At 49.9% G+C, this 11890-nt stretch overlaps 1 protein-coding gene across 1 annotated transcript in view; it reads right to left on the bottom strand.

The window, feature by feature from the left end:
- LOC144611212 (uncharacterized) overlaps positions 1–11647 on the bottom strand; it is a 14413-nt gene extending 2766 nt beyond the window's left edge. The window contains exons 1-7 of the mRNA XM_078430261.1: positions 11548–11647; positions 9134–10045; positions 6156–6248; positions 4849–4940; positions 4538–4752; positions 4387–4451; positions 3484–3566 (exon numbers count right to left, since the gene is read on the bottom strand). Coding sequence (XP_078286387.1) covers positions 3484–3566; positions 4387–4451; positions 4538–4752; positions 4849–4940; positions 6156–6248; positions 9134–10045; positions 11548–11647 — 1560 coding nt within the window. The remainder of the gene's footprint in view (positions 1–3483; positions 3567–4386; positions 4452–4537; positions 4753–4848; positions 4941–6155; positions 6249–9133; positions 10046–11547) is intronic.
- Between the last annotated feature and the right edge of the window lie 243 nt (positions 11648–11890).

Genomic DNA, 11890 nt, shown 5'->3' with positions numbered 1-11890 from the left:
ATGGTAGCCCGGGGGCGGCACGGTGGCACAACGGTAGAGTTGCTGCTTTACAGCGAATGCAGCGCCGGAGACTCACGTTCGATCCTGACTACGGGTGCTGTACTGTAAGGAGTTTGTACGTTCTCCCCGTGACCTGCGTGGGTTTTCTCCGAGATCTTCGGTTTCCTCCCACACTCCAAAGACGTACAGGTTTGTAGGTTAATTTGACTAGGTAAATGTAAAAATTGTCCCCAGTGTGTGTAGGATAGTGTTAATGTGCGGGGATCGCTGGGCGATGCGGATTTGGTGGGCCGAAAAGGACTTTTTCCGCGCTGTATCTGAAATATGAAATAATAAAATAATATGAATGAAGTGATACTCTCCACAGTGGAGTAGTGTTGTTGGAGTGACAGTGTAGTAGTGCTGATAGATTGACACACTGTGGAGGAGTACTGATGAAGTGACACACTGTGGGGCAATACTAATGAAGTGACATAATCTGGGGTAGTACTGACCTAATAGTATACAGTGGGGTAATACTGACGGAGTGACACACTGCAGTGCGTATGATGGATTGACACACTGTGGGTTAGCACTAATGTACTAACATATTGTGGGGTAGTACCGATGGAGTATCACACAGGGGATGTACTGATGGAGTGGCACAATGTGTGGTAGTACTGATGGACTGACACACTGTGGGATAGTACTGTTGGAGTGACAGGCGGTGGTGCCGATGAAGTGATACACTGTGTGGTAGTACAGATGGAATGATACACTGCGGAGTAATATTGATCGAGTAACGCACTTTGAGGAAGAACTGATGTAGTGACATGCTGTGGGATGGGACTGATGGGTGAGAGACTGTGGCATTGTACTGGTGGACTGGCACACTGTTGTAGAGCAGATGGAGTGGCACACTGCAGGATAGTACTGATGGAGTGCCAAACGTCGGGGTATACTGATAGACAGACGCACTGTGGGAAAGTACAGATGGATTGACATACTGGGAAGTAGCAATGATATAATGACAGATTTAACAAGGGAACTCAAGGTAAAGGAACTGCTACGAGGTAGTGAGCATAATATGATAAGTTTTAATCTGCGATTTGAGAGAGAGAAGGTTAAATCAGAAGTGGCGGAGTTGCAGTTGAACAAAGGGGGCCATGAAGGCTTGAGAGAGGAGCTGGCCAAGGTCGACTGGAAAAAGATCCTATCAGGATTGATGGTGGAACAGCAATGGCAGGGATTTCTGGGCATAATCGAGAAGATGCAGAATCATTTCATTCCAAAGAGGAAGAAAGATTCTGAGGTGAGCAAGAGGCAACCGTGGCTGACAAGGGGAATTATGGATGCAATAAAACTAAAAGAAAAGGTGTATAACATAGCAAAATGCAGCGGGAAGCCAGAGGATTGTGTCTCTTTCAAAGGACAAAAGAAGATAACAAAGAGGGCAATAGGGGGTGAAAAGTTGAAGTACAAGGGTGAGCTGGCCAAGACTGTAAAAAATGGCTAGTAAAAGCTTATTTAGGTATTTTAAGATAAAAAATATTAGCAAAGACAAGTATGGGTCCCTTGAAGGAAGAAACAGATGAAATTATTGTGGGGATCTGGGAAATGACGGAAGAGTTGAACAGGTACTTTGGTTCTGTCATCACTAAGGAAGATATTAGCAAAGACAAGTGTGGGTCCCTTGAAGGAAGAAACGGATGAAATTATTGTGGGGATCTGGGAAATGACGGAAGAGTTGAACAGGTACTTTGGTTCGGTCTTCACTAAGGAAGATATTGTAGTGGGTCTGGAAGCAGCAGGAATCAGGCAAGACGCCAGGTAAGGATTAACAGTAACTTTAATATAGCATCAGAACATCCACTCTCTTCAGTCACTCGCACGAGAGAAAACTCTAGCCCCTTCAGGCAAGCCCCGTAGCTCCAGACCCCTCCCCAGCCCTGTCCACTCAGTGCCGAGGGGGATGACCCAGGGAGTGGCCTAATCCCCGGGCACCGCCGCAAGACCCCCCCCCCCCCCAAGAACTGGAGGCACGAAACGGACAGGGGGACGTATAAGTCGACCAGCCCGTGTGCGCACCACGGCGGTCGCAGGAACCGGAACCACTCCGCCAGGGGAAGACAACCGCCGGGACTCTGGGGGTAAGGGCCGGGATGCAGGACGACCCCAAAGGCGAGGCCGCGCCAGTAGGACCGGCTGGCTAATGTCCACGTGCGCCGGCTTCAGCCGCGAAATAGAGGCAGTCTCAGGACGACCCCCATGTCCAAAACGAAGGTGCCAGAGCCACGCTCGAGCACCTTGAATGGTCCCTCATACGGACGCTGAAGGGGCGTCCGGTGCGCAGCCCGGCGCAGGAAAACAAACGGAGGGTCCTGCAGAGCGGAAGGGACATGGGACTGAACCGAACCGTGGCGAGACGTCGGCACCGGTGCTAGCTTGCCCACCGTCTCCCGAAGGCGTTGCAGGGCGGCCGATAGTTGTTCCGCCTGACGTTGGGCTGATGGATTAAACTCACCGGGGACTGCCAGCGGGGCCCCGTACACCAATTCAGCTGAGGAGGTGGCCAAGTCCTCTTTGGGCGCAGTGCGGACGCCCAGTAAAACCCACGGCAAAGCGTCGACTTATTCCGGGCCAACGAGCCGGGCCTTCAGGGCAGCCTTGAGCTGGCGGTGGAAGCGCTCCACCAGGCCGTTCGCCTGCGGATGGTACCCCGTGGTGCGGTGCAGGTTAAACCCCAGTAGTTGAGCCATTGCTGACCACAGTGCGGAGGTGAATTGCGGCCCCCGGTCGGACGTGATGTCGAGCTGCACCGCAAATCTGGCAATCCAGTGTGCCGCCAACGCACGGGCACAAGTAGAGGCAGAAGTGTCCGGCAGTGGAACTGCTCCCGGCCACCGCGTGAAACGGTCAACCACAGTCAGGAGGTGGGTGAAACCCCAAGAAGGCGGCAGCGGCCCCACGATGTCCACGTGGATGTGGTCGAAACGCTGTCGAGGGACGATGAACTCCTAGAGCGGCGCTCGCACATGCCGCTGTACTTTGGCAGTTTGGCACGGGATGCAGGTGCGTGCCCAATGCCCAACATGTTTACATACCCGTGCCACACGACACGGGAAGCCACGAGGGTCGTCGTCACCCGAATGGAAGGGTGGCCAGCCTGTGGAGCACCTCGAACACCCGGTGCCGCCAGGCAACAGGAACGATGGGGCGCGGCTGCCCGGTGGAGACATTGCACAGCAGCGTTGCGCCACCAGCGCCACAGGGAACGTCCTCCAACCGCAGGCCCGAAACGGCGGTACGGTAGGCGGACATCTCACTATCGGTCAACTGGGCCGCCGCCAGGGGTGAGTAGTCGATGCCATCGGCCACTTGCAGGACGGCGTGGACCGCGTTGGCCACTCTGTTGTCTTTGCCCCCGATGAAACGGATGGAGGTAGTGTACTCCGAGATGAAAGCCAACTGCCGCTGCTGGCGAGCCGACCACGGGTCGGACACCTTGGCGAACGGAAAGGTGAGGGGCTTATGGTCAGTGTACGCGGTGAAGTTTCGCCCCTCGAGGAAATAGCGGAAGTGGCGGACTGCAAGGTAAAGGGCAAGGAGCTCGCGGTCAAAGGCTGAGGTGCCGGCTGAAGAAGGCGAGAGTCTTCCAACACCCATCAATCCGCTGTTCGAGCACCGCCCCAACCGCCACATCCGAAGCGTCGACCGTCAGGCTGGTTGGTGCATCCGCCCGTGGGTGCACGAGCATCGTGGCCGTAGCTAGGGCTTCCATGGCGTGTTGGAACGCCGCCACCGCATCGTCAGTCCATTCGACCTCCTTGCGCTTGCCCGCCATGAGGTGGAACAGCGAGCGCATGATCCGGGCCGCAGACGGCACAAATCGGTGGTAAAAGGCCACCATCCCAACTAACTCCTGGAGGCCCCTCACGGTGGTCCGGCGTGGAAATTGGTGCACCGTGGCCACCTTGTCCGAGAGCGGCAGCGCCCCGTGCGGGGTCACGCGGTGGCCCAGGAAATCAATGGACGACACCCCGAAACGGCATTTGGCGATGTTGATGGCCTGCCCATGATCGCTAAAGCGCTGGCATAGCTGGCGGAGATGGGCAGCATGCTGCTGTCTCGAGCGGCTCGCCACCAAAATGTCATCGAAGTACACGAACACAAAGTCCAGGCCACGGCACACACAGTCCATAAACCGCTGAAAAGCTTGCGCAGTGTTCTTGAGTCCAAATGCATACGGAGGAATTCGAAAATTCCAAATGGCGTCACGATGGCCGTCTTGGGGACGTCGTCGGGGTGGACGGGAATCTGATTATAGCCACGCACCAGATCGACCTTGTAAAACACCGTGGCCCAGCCAGGTGTGCGTTAAAGTCCTGAATGTGGGCGACCGGATACCTGTCAGCGATGGTAGCATCGTTAAGCCGACGGAAGTCCCCGCAAGGGCGTCAACGACCGTCTGCCTTGGGGACCATATGGAGCGGGGACGCCCACGGGCTGTCTGAGCGGCGCACAATACCCAGCGTGTGTGAAGGAAGTCGCACAATACCCAGCGACTCCATAAGCGGAACTCCTCCCGTGCGAGACGGAGCTTGTCCGGTGGAAGACTCCGCGCCCGGGCACCAAGGGTGGGCCAGTAGTGGGAATGTGATGGGGGTCCAGGATATCGGGGAACTCAGCCAGAACTCGCGAGAACCTAGCGTCCACGGACGACAGGGGCCCATCAGTCAGCACGACCGGGTCGTCCAAGCGGAGGAAAACAGGCTACAACGTGACGGAGTGCAACAAACGCTGCCGCTTAACGTCCATGAGCAGGGAATGTGCCCGTAGGAAGTCCGCACCCAGCAAAGGCTGGGACACATCCGCAATGACGAATAGCCATATGAAGCGGCCCTCTCCGAAGTTGAGGGAGATCGTGCGCACCGCATACGAGCGGATTGGAGTCCCGTTTGCTGCAGCGAGGAGGGGCCCACGTTTACCACTGCGGAGGTCAGCATTGGAAGGGGGAAGGACGCTTACCTCAGCCCCTGTGTCCACAAGGATACGAGCCCCGGTGCGGCGATTCCACGCAAAACACGCGATGAATCTGGCCGGCCGGTGTGTGTGTGTGTGTGTGTGTGTGTGTGTGTGTGTGTGTGTGTGTGTGTGTGTGTGTGTGTGTGTGTGTGTGTGTGTGTGTGTGTGTTTGCGTGTGTGTTTGTGTGTGTGTATGTGTGTGTGAGTGTGTGTGTGTGTCTGTTTGTGTGTGTACGTATGCGTGTGTGTCTGTTTGTGTGTGTACGTGTGCGTGCGTGTGTGCGTGTGTGTGTCTGTTTGTGTGTGTGCGCGTGTGTGTGTGTTTATGTGTGTACGTGTGCGTGCGTGTGTGAGTGCGTGTGTATGTGAGTGTGTGTATGTGTGCGTGCGTGCGTGCACTCGCGTGCATATGTGATCGTGTGTATCTGTCTCTGTCTGTGTGGGTTTATGTCCGGGTGTGTTTGTGTGTGTGCGTGCGTGCTCGCGTGTGCGTGCGTGTGCCTGCGTGTATGCGTAGATGTGAGTAAGTGTGTGCGCTAAAGTGTGTTTATGTGTGCGTGTGTGTGGGGGGGTTGTGTGTCTGTTGGTGTGTCTGTGTTTGTGTTTCTCCGCCTGTCTACGGACACGTGCATGCGTCAGAGCATTCCATCTGAGTGTGGATGAGCCTTAATGTGCCTGAACATGACATGATTGCATTAAGTGGTTATGTGTTTGCATTGCGCCGGATGTCTGAATGTGTGGTCGGTATACGCTGAGAATAATTTGCTTTTCTGCGCCTTCATATTCAGCTCTGCATCGGACGCATGCCATAGTTTGATTGTTTGAATGCGTTGTGCAGTGTGCGTTCGAGAAGTTGGTGAGCCTCTGAAACGCTACCTAAACTGGGAGTTCCGTTCCGATTCCGTGACTACGTGAGGTTCCCCGGGTGACCAGGATCCATACGAACCTGCCGATTGGTGAATTGTCCATTGCCTTTTCTCGAACTGTTTAATTAAGCGGTAGAATCTGGGAAGGTTGATATGATAGTGGGGAGAATAACAACAAGTTGATGTCGGATGTGTGGATATGGCGTTTGACAGTCGGAGGGAATCCAGGCTGAGACATTATTCCTGACCTAAAACCCTGAACTCTACTCCTGCTGCCTTACTCACGTGCGGCATTCAAAATTGAAGTAATTGCTTCCAGCTTCACATTCATGTCTCGTTTCTTGCACACGCTCCTACGAGCACTGCGAGTGCAAAACGCTGCAGCAAAGGAGATGGACGGGGAAGTTAAGGACATCTTTGCTGAATGCCCCGATTGGAGATTTGCTGAGAAAGACTCGAGCTAGGCTATGCTGGGTATTTGTGCAGAAGCAAATCATACCTTTTCATTTCATGCGGGTAAAATATACATCACGCATATTATGATGGGAACCATGTTATATGAAAGATGTTGTCAACCTGTAAAAGGTTTGATTTACGGAAAAGTTTCACGAAGATGTTTCCAGGACTAGAGGGTGTGAGGTATAGAGAGAGGTTGAGCAGGCTAGGACTCTATTCCTTGGAGTGCAGGAGGAAGAGGGGTGATCACATAGAGGTGTGTAAAATCATGAGAGGAACTGTTTGGATAGGACCAGAGTAGGTGACTCGAGGTTCAGGGGACATAAGGTTAAGGAGAAGGGTAAACGATTTCATATGAATCTGAGGGGTAACTTTTTCACACAAAGTTTGGTGGGTGTATGGAACAAGCTTCCAGATTAGGTTGTTGAGGCAGGGACTATCCCAACATTTCATAAACAGTTGGACAGGTACACGGGGGTTAGGTTTAGAGGGCTAAGGGCCAACCGCGTGCGAATGGGACTAGTGTAGCTGAAACATGTTGGTCTTTGGGGGAAGGATGGGTCGAACGCCCTGTTTCCATGCTCTACTCCTCGATGAATCTATGACTCCATGATACGTGTCCTTTGTCGACCGGGTCCACGTCGGCCATCGGTCACCCAGTCGTAAGAGTTTTGTGTTATCCTACTTTCCCATCCACACCCGGTACGCTAGGGGCAATTTACAGAGTTTAATTGACCAATAAATCCGAATGTCTGCTGAATGTTGGGGAAACCGGAGCATTCGTACGAAACGAGCACAGCCAATATGAGAACGTGCAAAAGCCATAGACAGAATCATCCGGGACCGGGATGGAATGCATGTTTCCGGCTCGGAGAGGCAGCAGTTCCTCCGGCTGCGGCACTGTGTCGCCTTACTCTTCTCTGACTGCACGTGATTCTTAATCCTGTATTCTTTACATATCCATATACTAATCTAAAAGCCCCTCACATGCAACTATCATTCAGGGAGGTGCTGAAGTAATTTTGCAGCTGAGTTGTGCTGGGAATATTTGCTGCAGCAATATGTGGGGAAATATATTCTTCATCAACCCGCATTTGAAGGAGGAAGAAGGTGAAATCTATTTGCCTTCGATCACAGTGAGGAGTGCGAGGTCAGCGAAAGCAAGATGGATGCTGGTTGCGCTGGTGGGGTCTCGGAGGGATTGCAGTGTTTGTGATGGTCTCGGTGTTGCGGGGTGGTTGCGCCACGGGAGCGTCCTGGAGTCTGGTGCAAGTGTGGACCGCTTTCTGACTCGGCGGACAGGGACTGCAGAGAGAGCGACAAGCGATCGGTGCAACTCTGGCCACACCACGCTTAAGCGTGTGTGTGGCACAGACATTGGACTGATGGATGTGGGTCTCCGCTTACGCTGTGTGCCCTGGGGATTCTCCAAACAGCTGTGGCGGCTGTTTATCTTTATTCTTTGTAATTTTGTATCTTATTGCTTTATTTGGTACGGCTGTACGGTAAGATCAAATTTCACTGCACCTCAGGGTATACGTGACAATAAAACACTATTAAACTATTGAACTATTTTACCACAGCTACAAAGGTGGGCGAATATTCACCAAGATACGAAGAGAAGCTTGTTGCATGAGCTTCATTCTCTGTTTTAAGTAACAACATAATAAGTACCAGGACAGATGCATCAATCGAATTCATTACTTCAGTATCACTGTCCTGCACTAAGCCAACTGAATCCCTCACTATCAAGGACAGAATATACCCAACGTCTGAGTCTCAGCAGCTTTGTAGACGAATATGTACCATTGTATCCCTGCACCTGAGGAAATTCTCCTGACCATCTGAACCCTGATTCCCGGGCTGCGTTCCCTTGATGTAGACCGCAGAGTCAGGAGGTTCCACAGACAACAACAGGTCGATGGACCACGTTGCTTCTGTATTAAACGTACGTGTTGAGACATTCCCCAGCATGGTGCACTATTTTACACCGCTGCTGCCCAGACCTTGGTGGTGAATGATGGAACGATATAGAAGCAGTAATCTGGCTGTAATTCTGGATTTGAGTTTACAGTTTCTGCTCCATAGAGTCGGATAATACTGAAGTATATTCTACCCGCCGTGTCCGCGTCTGCCATGAAACCACGTTCTATGCGGATTTAGGTTCAAACATTTGACATGAAGCCTCTTCGTGCTTCCCTCACGATCTAATAAAACCCTCGACAAATCCACCAGCCACCTCGTCTATCAATGCCAAGATTAGCAGCGTCATATCACTTGCACTTTCAACCCTAAGCGATGGTCAACAGAATCAAATTGCCAATGTGACATTGTGGCCTGTATTATTGGGAATTAGTTCACAGTCTACGAGGTAAAGCTCACTGCACCCAGATTGTTCAATGCACGTCCAATGAAGCACGTTAATCACCCGTTCTTCTTTGAAGTTTATTTATTGGAGATCTGCTAACGGAACACACCATATCCCGTTCAGGTTGAGAGGAAAGAATTTATGCTTTCGAAAACAAATGGCTTAACATCTATTTCCCAGGACCACACAGATCTCCCGACAAACAAGGTTTTTAATTGAGTTGTGTGCATGCATGATTACGATTTAGCCCGTGACCATCAGCTCGCTCAGTATCTAACCCAGCCTTAATCTGACGTCTTGTTCACTAAAACAAACTGTAGAAATCTTCAGGATATTTTAGATGTTGCACTGAGATAGGTCAGATATACATGGAAATGTTGCTGGCATAGATGAAACGGGAGATACATTTCTGCTGTGATTTATTGCTTATAGTTTCTACATTGGCTTCCTTCCTTGACACGTTTAAACATTATTATCGGCAGATATTTCAACCCGCTCTTCAGTTCCTCTCTAAATTTAGACTGAGTTACGGCGTAAATACACGTGTTTGTGCAGCAACTCAAAAGCAGTAGCATGTAGCTGGTTTCGTCCGCGATTAGCGACGGGTCACTGTAACCGGTAAAATAAAATCGCCTTGTTATCTGTGTCCAGAGGAAATATATAAAATACGTCATCCAAAGCATAATGAAGTTGCCCGAAATTGCAAAGAGCAAGATGATTGACTTCCTTCTGCTTTCTATCTCGGCATCATTCTGATTCGCACCATTCTTGCTGCCTCTCAGATTCTTGCGGACTCGACTGGCCATTAAAATGTGCCCGACAGTCAGAACATTGAGCAGTGATATCAGGAACATTGGGAGCAGAGGGCTGAAACATCGGTGAATCCAGTTGAATGATATCCACGTGGGTTCAATTAAGCATTCTTGTTTTACATGGCAGCCCCATGCTACATTATGCACAGTCACAGAAGGTTCAAATGCAAAGTACCAGGGGATGTTTTTGAAGCAGAACAGCGTACACACAGTTGCTATCACCCTGGCTGCCGTTTTCTCGGTGCAAAATCTGGATCTCAGCTTGTGGCAACAAATCATCAAATATCGATCAAACGTGAACGAGAGTGTTAACCACACGGAAATGTCTGTGACTGCGTGGTTAAGGGCCCGGTGGAAGGAACACACTTGAGTAATGAAGAGAAAAGTTGTGGGGAAATACAGCTGATTGACACGATAAAGTAAAACGTCAATTACGGCAACCAACAGATCCGCCGCAGCCATGGCAACAAGATAGCGTGATACACATTTGGAGAGCCCGCACTTTCCCCGGGACAGGATCACAATCGATATCACATTAGCTGTGTTACGGGCATAAACAGAAATCGACAATGTACATTCACAGTGTAGATTACAGGTTGTTCCACGCAACACGCGATTTCACATAAAGCATAGAGTTGAGCATAGACATTCATGACAGGGCGAGCGGCACACCGCACAAAATATCCAAAAGGTTGAGCGACGAGAAAGAAACGCATTTCCACTGTTAGGACTGTCGCCAGTGTTAACGGACGAATGTAATCGCAACAGATGCGTGCATGAAAATAATGATAAACTTACAATAAATTTACACGGAACTTGTTTTAAATCAGTTCGGATAAACGTGGTGTACGCGGCAGGTGCAGTACCAGACTACAAATCTGTGATCTGAAAATAAAGCGAGACGCCACGGCATTTACTTGTAACCAAATGCCATCTGATAAGACGGATTGGGTGTCTGAAAATTTAGCCTTGATTTTGTGCGTTTTTAACTCAGCTACACTTCGTTTCATTAATACGAAATGTGCATTTCTAACCGTGAACGACGCATTAGCTTAACTTCACGTATTTTCATCATTTTCTGTTTGACTGATATTTCCCGCAGTATATCAATAACATCGATTATAATCACTTTATCTTTTCAATTCATCTTGTCCTATGACTCGGCAACATCTCGCCAGTTATAAATTGTTTCAATATCTCATTTTCCTTATTGATGTTTACAGACACATTGTCAGAATATCGGAACCGCTCCACACCCACCTGAGATTCTGACCAGTGTCACGCAGGGTCAGCGTGACTGCTCAGGGATTCATCACTGCCGCAGGGATTCCTTCAGCCGTTTCCTCGGTGCAACGGAATCCCTGCGGCAGCGATGTCGCTCCTGTAACAGATGCTACATAAGGCAACTGCTTCCCATGCTCAAGGACAGATCAATGCGTGGAGAATGAAATATTGCGCGTCCCCTTGAGTGGACTATGTTTTCTTCCTGCTAAGTGTAGATACCCACCCACCTAAGGGTAGATATCCACCCACCACAGGCATTGCAATGTCGATGAATAATATCCATCACCTCGGTGTGAAGCAATGGAGACATTCTGGCCAACGGCACCGCAGCCGGGGTCATGGCTGCTGAGAAACCAGAGTGTATCTATTATTACCGAACGCCTCACGATATGCGTGTGCACAGAGGCGTGGATTATTACACCTATAAATGACGAGACGTTACCGGGTGTCACCGGATAGGACGGGGGTTTGTCTGATGAATGGAGACAATAAAGTAAAGACAAAATATTTCAGTCATACAGAACACTAATGAAATACACTGGATCTTTTCAACAAACGGCAGCATTTGCAGTTGGAAATGTATATTTCAGGTGACCAAAACGAGGTATTATTGAGTTCAGCCCTTAAGAAACACGGCTACATTCGTCATTCGATGGATTTGAGGGCAGGAAAATCTAAACATCCCAAATCTGCGAAGAATGGCGTAGAAAAGAAAAAGGTTTAATCGACGATTCGTATCATAGATTGAATTACTTACCAAGAATTCCAAACCCTGCTATAATCGGGTAGTAAATCATTTCTGCCTGGATTATAGAAGGCAGCAGAAAAAACGAATAATCGGTGAATATAGGTTTCATCCTGGAGGGAAGTGAGAGATAAGTTTAATGTTCGATGTTGGAATGCATCTGAAAGCGCGTTATAGAGAAAGGCTTCATATCTGTTAGAGAGAGCTTCCCCTGGGATCAGGAAGACAAAAACAAGAACATTAACATTACTTCATGGTATCTGAACATCGGATCAACAGTACTCACAGTTATGATTTCACCACTTGATATATATCTACCAATCACCAGTTTTAATTTAAGTGGAAGTACCCAAAC

This window comes from Rhinoraja longicauda, chromosome 39, assembly GCF_053455715.1.
Source record: "Rhinoraja longicauda isolate Sanriku21f chromosome 39, sRhiLon1.1, whole genome shotgun sequence".
NCBI lineage: Eukaryota > Metazoa > Chordata > Chondrichthyes > Rajiformes > Arhynchobatidae > Rhinoraja > Rhinoraja longicauda.
Note: the sequence above shows the minus strand (reverse complement) of the source record. Positions and strands in the feature narration are given on the sequence as shown.